Raw genomic sequence first — 8,128 nt, 5'->3', positions numbered from 1 at the left:
CCAGTATTGGGCTAGAAAAGCAGATTGATCAATGGTGAATTATGAAACAACTCCCCATTATACAAATAGCGCGCACAAAGAATTTCAACAATGGTGGTAGCAGAATTTCTCTCTCTCGCTACCTCTCTCGCCTGACCACACGATCATTTCACTGGAAAGGCACTTTAGTCAGCCAATTGTGAACTAGAATTGAATAAAATCTATGGAGTAAGTATGCTGTGATTCAAGATATGAGAAATTCCGGGGACTAGGCTACAGGTTGCCAAAATTGTTGGATGAATCAGAAATTGTCGTTTTTGGGAATTGTTTTATAATCTAAGCCATAACTGGCAAAGAATTGAAGCAGATATCATCAGTGAAAGCAACTACAGCGTCATGACATTGAGGAGGTTATTTTTTGAACACAGAGGTTCCCTGCCCCATTCCCTACATTCAGAAATTCCAACTTTTAATCATACAATTTGATTTGCAGCAACACAGCGACTTTCATAGCTCATGTGCTTTGATTTATTTGGCATCAACAAATTGCCTCTTTTCCCTAATTTTTCGGATGATTATAAAAGATGCTACATATTCGATCCGAACTATTTATCAGCCTGCCTGACCTGCATGAATTTGAGTTTGATCTTCTTCAGTGTTTTAAGAACAACTTTCATACTGAGTCTGTCAGTTGGAGATTCACGAACACATTTTAAGGCCAATTCCATGATGGATGAAAAACACTCCAACTTCTCAGCGAAATTTGCATCCTCACGCTTCAACAACTTAGCATCAATAACTTGAAGAATCGAATTAGGTAGAGAATCATTTATCCAACTCTTCAAGTTCAAATTTCCAGCAAACATCTCATCATTAGGCTTTCTTCTTGAAAAAACTTCCATCAGCATGATTCCATAGCTATAAACATCGCATTTTGCTGATATCAACCCCTCAGATCCATACTCTACAAACAACGTTCAAATTGAACAAGTGTCGCATAAGAAAAAAAAACGAAAAGAGAAACTAAATGCTATACAAACTTTAGGATTAAGATTGAAGAATCATTACCTGGAGCAATGTAGCCAATTGTAGCTAAGGTCTTGGTCCACGCAAAGCTTTCCTCCTTTTCCAGCATTTTTGCAATACCAAAATCGCTGACTTGGGCAACCATATCCTCATCAAGTAAGACATTACTGGGCTTCAAATCACAGTGAATCACAAGCGTTGAATATTCTTCGTGGAGATATTGCACTCCACTTGCCACATCTATCATTATATTCAATCTCTGTAGAGTATCTAAGAAATAGTTGTCAGAATACAGCCATTTCTCAAGGCTTCCATTGCACATGTATTCAAGCACCAAGGCCCTAAAATCCTGGTTCCAACAACCGCTGATGACCTTCACAAGATTTCGATGTCGAAGGTTCTTCAGGACTTCACACTCTACGTCAAAGCTCTTGAGTACTCCTTCCAATTCCAAATTGAAAACTTTTACAGCAATAGACCTTCCATCATTGAGAATCCCCCTGTAAACAGATCCAAAACTCCCAATGCCAAGCAAATTGCTTTCACTGTACCCATCAGTTGCTCGAAGAAGTTCATAGTACGGAACTCTTTCTTGCGTTGGCACTAATACCATGTTTGCTCCTTTAGAATCCTGATAATTCTTCCAATATCTTCTGAAGACAATTGCTAAGGCTGCAACAACCACAGAAGCGATTCCCAGAGGAGCAAATACAAACAGAAGCACCTTTTTTGTTCTGGACCTGTGAATTGAATTAGTTCTTGGGCAAGGCGGCACATGAAACCTGGAATCTCCGCACAATGCATCATTGAAGAGAAAAGATTCAGTGGTAAAGTTCCTAAAGTGACCACCAGAAGGAATTTCACCACTTAAATGGTTACAAGAAACGTCAAGCTCTTGGAGGTCCCCAAGTGCTTCCAATGACTTTGGTATGAAGCCAGAAAGATTGTTATGCGATAAGTAAAGTCCTTGTAAGCTGAGCATATTGCCAAATGACTCTGGGATAGATCCCTGAAATTGGTTTTGGGACAAATTTAAAATCAACAGGTTTTGCAAATCACCTGTTGTGCTAGGAATGTCACCAGAGAATTGATTCGCTGACACGTCTATAGATGTTACAGCTTTCAGAGTTCCAACTTCAAGGGGCAAGGAACCATTTAGGGAGTTTGAGGATAAGTTCAACTGCAAGAGATCTTTGAGTTTCCAAAAACTATTAGGTATGGCAGAGACTAAAAAGTTGTTTCCTAGTGTAAGATCCCGAAGAGAAGTCATATTACCGAAGCATTCTGGTAAAGACCCAGAAAACTGGTTTGTGGTCAGACCTACTAAAGTCAAGCTATACAAATTGCAGAGGCTATCTAAGGTGCCGTTAAGATTATTATCTCCCACAGTCAAACCTTGCAGGTTTTGTAGATCTTTGAATGCTGTTGGAATACCTCCGGTCAAGTGATTCGATTGTAGATCAAGCAATAGCAAATTGGTCAAGTTGCCAGTTTGACTTGGTATGGTGCCCTTGATTCCACTAGTTCCTATATACAACATCTGTAGAGAAGTGGAGAGATTCCCAATGGAAGCTGGAAGAAGCCCATTTAATGGATTATCGTGCAGGCTTAAAAATTTCAAGTTTTTGCATTTTGTCAATGAAGTGATGAAGCTCAGCTCCATAGATGTAGGATCACTTGTTAAATTGTTGCTTTGCAGAGTTAGATATTGCAGAAGTCTAAGGTCCCCGAGGGCGTCAGGAATGGACCCAGTGAATCGGTTACTTCCCATTGAAAGCAACCACAATTCTGAACAATTTGAAATGGACACTGGTATAACTCCACCAAGGTTATTCCGACCAAGCTCTATGTCTGATAACTTGGGCAGTCTGTATCCTAGATCCCGCGGAAGATTTCCTGATAGAAGATTAAATGAAAGTGCAATACTCTGCAATGCTGAGAGGTTGAAGATCCCAGGGGGTATGGAGCCATTCAAGCCATTATAAGTTAACTCAAGATGCTCGAGTTGGTAAAGGTTACCCATCTCTCGTGGTATTGTACCTGCGTACCAGATTCATTTTCAAAGGAAGCATATCAATCATTAGGCTGTAAAATTCTCTGAAGAAACCAGTTATAAATTAAAAAAGAAAAATTGAATGGATGTAAGTGTTTAGTTAACCGATTTCGATTTACTTCACCAAAAAATGGTACTTTAAAGACGTATTTACCTGTCAAGGAGTTGTTGGCGAAGTAGAGCTCAGTAAGCATCGTCAAATTCCCGATTTCTCTTGGAATGCTTCCCGTGATCTGATTCCATTCCAGATTGAGCCCCTGCAGGTTTTGGAGATTGCCCATCTCTCGTGGAATCGTACCTGCCAATCACAAATGGGTTTGGGTATACCCAATTACCTGTTTATGAGTCACTTAAAATTCTACTCTTTTTTCTCTATTTTTTTGAGTGTTGTTTGACAAAAAAAATAAAGGTATTTTATTGTTATTTGATTCATAAGAAATTGAAATTTATTTACTTAACACTCATTAAATGCTAACTTAAAATGTATAATTAATTTTAAATAAGTATAAATGAGTGAGTCGAGTCAACCCCTTATCCATCAATTAGATGGATTTAATTGGATACCTATTTAGATCTATTCAAAATTAATGGGCGGGTTTGGACTGATCAACATAATTAGGTTATTATTGATACCTTTAGTTACGTCTAAGGAATATATAGCTCTTCAGAACTTCTAAGTTTTTTTTTTTTGGTGGATGTTTTCCATAGTAAGTAGGAGTATCTGATGAAGTTTATGGACATTCAAATAGACATGACACGAATTCATTTCACCCAGAACTTTCTCCAAATATTTGCTGTGGTGAAACTATTCATAGACCTGATTACCTGTCAAGTTGTTACGCCCCAATACGAGAACCTTCAAACCATGCAGTTTGCCAATCTCTCGGGGAATTACACCTAACAATTTTACGCAAAGACAGAACTAATCATATTCATTTCAGAAATATATTGAGAACTATCTTACTTGGTCGAGATGTAACCAGCAAGCGGAAATTTGTGTTGTTAATTATGCTTTTAATTTTCTGGAATAAACAAGCAGAGGTGTTACAATAGTAATTTTTTTAAAAAAAAAAAAAGAAAAAGAAAACCAGCCATGCAGGTAAAACAGTAAATAGTGTTGAATCCCAGTGCCAAACAGGGAAAAATGACCTTTAATTGCAGTGTGGCTTTGTTCGTATGCAAAAAGGCAAAGCAAAAGCATTACCTGTGAAGTTGTTCTTCATGAGGGATAAATACGTAAGATTCTCCAGATTTCCAATTTCTTTGGGTATGTACCCGCTAAACCTGTTGAATGACAAGTCTAGCGATTGAAGTTTAGAAAACTTGCATAAACTCAATGGTATTTGACCAACTAAATAATTCCCAGATAGAGACAGATCCTTGAGGACTGAAAGATTTCCCATCTTTTCTGGAATATTACCCTCCAGAAAATTGCCTCTTAGAGTTAAAGTTTCCACTTTTGACGAGTTTGAGATTGAAGAAGGAATAAAGCCACCGAAACCATTGTTGTCAAGAAACAAGAACCGGAGCTCGGGAAAGTGACCAAGCCACGTTGGAATCTTCCCAGTGAATCTGTTGTTGGAAAACCGGATGAACCTCAGGCGGCGCAGGTGTGACAACTCTTCGGGCAGATTTCCGTGGAAGGAGTTATTTCTCAGATCAAGAGAAACAAGAAAGGAGAGGTTTCCCAAATCCAGAGGTATTGTGCCGGTGAGTCCCATGTCTGAAATATTTAAAGCAGTGACTCTTTGGTGTCGAGAGCCGCACTGGACTCCTATCCAGTCACAGACAGAGGATGCAGCAGCTGCAGAAGACCAGTTATTTGACAAGAATTCTTGCTGTCCTGAAGTGATATGGGCTTTCAGGGCTAAAAGAGCAGATTGATCAGTGCCTAAACTTAATCTTTTCATGGCTGTGCAGCCGGTCATCATTAGATGGTGCAGCAAAACAAGTGCTGCAAGAGGGTAGAAGTGGGAGTGTCTCTTCATATCGACCGACCTATATGATCAATCAATTGTCCAAATTAGACGCCAATGTGTAATACCATTTGAATATGATTTTTTTTTTTTTTTTTTGTGGATACATTGGAAGAGGTCATCATATCCCCTTAAATTGCAACTACTCTTCATATTTTATTGGAGTTACATTTTTAAATTTGTGTCTTGTTGACCAAGAACAGTTTAGACTGTTCTTAGTCCAATATTGTATATGTACATATTGTTTACCCGAAGGTGACTGATCCAATAAAAAAACACCCGAAGGTGAGACCATACAATCAATCTTTTGGAAAGACATGCATCAATCTTCTACATGTTTCAATGGCTGCATATGGTGATAGACGTTGGAAACTTAGACATTTTCTTCGATAGTCATTAAAGGGTGGATCAGGATGTACAAGGCATTTTCAATTGACTTCTATAATTGGCAGAACCAGCCTTTTTCTTTACCTCTCAACATCGCCAACGACAGGACTTCATGGGACTTTCCAGTCAGCAATGTCTTTTTTATTTTAGCGTATAAGCGAGAGAATTTGAATTTAATATCTTTTACTAATATTTCCTTTTTTTCATATTACTTAATCCATTTCTGCCCCTCCAATTAGACAATGTCAAGTGGATTTAATTCACTTCGGTAGTTGATCGTACCAGGTGCACATATTCAATTTTTGGAGGGGTATTCTACAGTGGTGGAGCCAAAGATTTTCATGATCAATGAGACACAAATTTGTTACATCCTAATATTTTATTTATATCCGTTTCGTTTAGAGATTCTAAGAAATCACAAGATGTTTATATCCTTGAGTTTCGACTCACTCAAGTGTACATACTTGAGATTTTAGAAAATCGCAATCGTATTTTTAGGATGGACACATCTGAAACTTAGAGATTAAATTAGGGAAAAATCGCCAATTTAGTCCCTAAACATTTTTTTTCCGTCAATTTAGTCCTTATACATTATTTATACCCAATTTAATCTCTAAACTTATATTTCGGTTCCAATCAAGGAGCTTAGCGGCGGCGCCACCGCATAATTTCCATCGGCTTTCCAATCTAGCAACCCAGAAGGGGTATTTTAGGGACTTCCACATTCTATTTTCCTATTATTGTGAATCGGGTCATTCAATTAATTATCGAAAAATTGGGAAAGATGAAGCAACGGGGAAAATAAATAAAAAGGGTTTGACTATCTCTTGGTCTCTGTGTTCGTACTGAAGCAAGAAAGTAAAAGTAAAGCACTAGAGAAAGTCGGCTGCCAAAAGACAAGAGCCAAGCCGCCAGCAAGAAATTGTCTAATAGGAAGAGACAAAAGCTAAAACTATGAAGCTCGCGTGATTCTGGCTTCTTAATTGCTGCTGAAAAGGAAAAGGGCCCAAAGCGTTTGACGGAACAAAAGCCAAAGCTCCTCCAATCGATTAGACGTGAATCTGGCCTTTTGTCTATTCTTTTCTATTTGAAGCCGCCGCAGGAGAAGTCCACCCACAGCTGATTCAATTCATCCCACAAAAGCTAACCCTTTTAGAGTTTTAATCCCATGCGTCTGGTCCACGTGGACCCAATCTTCTAATTGCCCACTTTTACTGCTATCAAGCCCGCGGGTCCGGCTTTTGGGTGAGTCTCCTCAGTTTTTGGCGTGGACACGCTATAATATAAAGAGTTTTCTAGAAATTTGTCTCGTGAAAGCACTTTTTACACCAATCACCTATAATTCATGCAAATATGAAATATGAGCAAAATCTCAATACCTAGCACAGTAAGTGACCAAAATTTGGACAAAATAACATTGCAAAATATGCTAAATAATTGCTCTATCAAATCCCCCCCACACCTAGACAATGCTTGCCCTCAAGCATTTCGGAGCTCAGAAGTGCAATCAAAAGAACAAAGGCCATGTAGTAATCTATACTAACACAAACATCTCAGATCCCTGACAATATTGCCAAAATTAGAACACACCAGACATGTGGTAATTCAAAGAAAATATATGAATACTAGGAATGCTCAAATCAACATCATGGAATGCCATTACCATAGGCTTGCACATTTATCACATCTCCACTACTCAAAAGTGAACTAAATACACAAATCAAAGGGACTTTAATAGGGTTGTAATGGGATTTAGGTAAAAGGCGGGATAAGAATATGAAAATAAGGTGTATTGTGTCAAAAGAATGTCCGATATCCACCACATAACCACAACACTTTATCGGAAAAATTTCACAAGCAGGGCGTTTCCATTTGCTATTCCCACTGTGCAAGTGTCGCCAAATTTTTTTTTTTGAACAGGCGGCTTGCAAGGCGTGAGCACGCCTTGTAGGCTGGAGTCTTCTGTTCATGAGCCCCTCTCTCTTTTTTTTTTTCTTTCTTTTTCTTCTTCACTTTTTTTCTCTTTTTCTTTCGATCTCAGATGTACAGAAACAGCACCATACAGCATCTACTCTGAAAACACTTGCGACCGTAGATTTATTTGCCTTGTATAAGTAATGAATTTCAGACATCTCTTTATGACACAAGGTCGAACAAGAAAGTCTAAAAAGGGTCATGGGTTATCAAACACGGCTAACAAACAAAAGCGAAGGATAAAAACTCAAATTGGTTCACTATTAGAAGACAAGATAAATGCATGGTTTTGTAGAAAGTTAAAGAAGGTTAAATCCTAAATGCCCTTATCATTTTAAATGCATCCAATTCAACAAAATGTGGCCTCAACGTGTATAAAATAGCAAGTTCTAGAATGCCAATACCATATGTGATACCCACTCAATCAAACAAAAATAGAGCAAACAAGAATAATGTGCTCATGCATGGCTCAAAACCTCCTAAAAGTTTCAAGAATGGGTCAAGTCTAGCATATTCAACATTCAACACTATTGTTAAGGAAAAACAAAATGCATAGCTAGTATATATAATCATATACTCGTGCACTTTGATTGTGCAATCCATCATAGCAACATGCTCTAGCAGTTAACAAATATAGGACTAGAGAAGTCAACTAACTACAGTGAAAAACATCTGATGGTTGCACGGGGGCGCGCCTAAGTTCACTGCTCAAAGCCGAAAAGTCGGGATTGAT

General features: G+C 38.3%; 1 protein-coding gene across 2 annotated transcripts; it reads right to left on the bottom strand.

The window, feature by feature from the left end:
* Window positions 1-276: 276 nt before the first annotated feature.
* LOC113703210 (uncharacterized) lies at window positions 277-5,094 on the bottom strand. 2 transcript variants are annotated; one of them, XM_027224501.2, is made up of 5 exons: window positions 4,263-5,094; window positions 3,884-3,955; window positions 3,213-3,356; window positions 1,048-3,045; window positions 277-943 (listed from the first exon to the last, which is right to left on the bottom strand). In XM_027224501.2, the coding sequence occupies exons 1-5, from the start codon at window positions 5,044-5,046 to the stop codon at window positions 585-587; spliced, it is 3,357 nt and encodes a 1,118-aa protein (XP_027080302.1). In that variant the 5' UTR covers window positions 5,047-5,094; the 3' UTR covers window positions 277-584. The 2 variants fall into 2 exon arrangements, with proteins under 2 accessions (XP_027080302.1, XP_071916853.1); XM_072060752.1 differs by lacking the exon at window positions 3,884-3,955.
* Between the last annotated feature and the right edge of the window lie 3,034 nt (window positions 5,095-8,128).

Source organism: Coffea arabica, chromosome 8e (assembly GCF_036785885.1).
Source record: "Coffea arabica cultivar ET-39 chromosome 8e, Coffea Arabica ET-39 HiFi, whole genome shotgun sequence".
Lineage (NCBI taxonomy): Eukaryota > Viridiplantae > Streptophyta > Magnoliopsida > Gentianales > Rubiaceae > Coffea > Coffea arabica.
This window is presented reverse-complemented; position numbering and strand designations above follow the sequence as displayed.

Coding starts and splice junctions, on each gene's coding strand:
- LOC113703210 (XM_027224501.2), bottom strand. CDS start 5,046: ATGAAGAGACACTCCCACTTCTACCCTCTTGCAGCACTTGTTTTGCTG. Junction 3,046..3,212: donor CGCCAACAACTCCTTGACAG/GTAAATACGTCT, acceptor TCTGGTACGCAG/GTACAATACCACGAGAGATG. Junction 944..1,047: donor AATTGGCTACATTGCTCCAG/GTAATGATTCTT, acceptor CGTTGTTTGTAG/AGTATGGATCTGAGGGGTTG.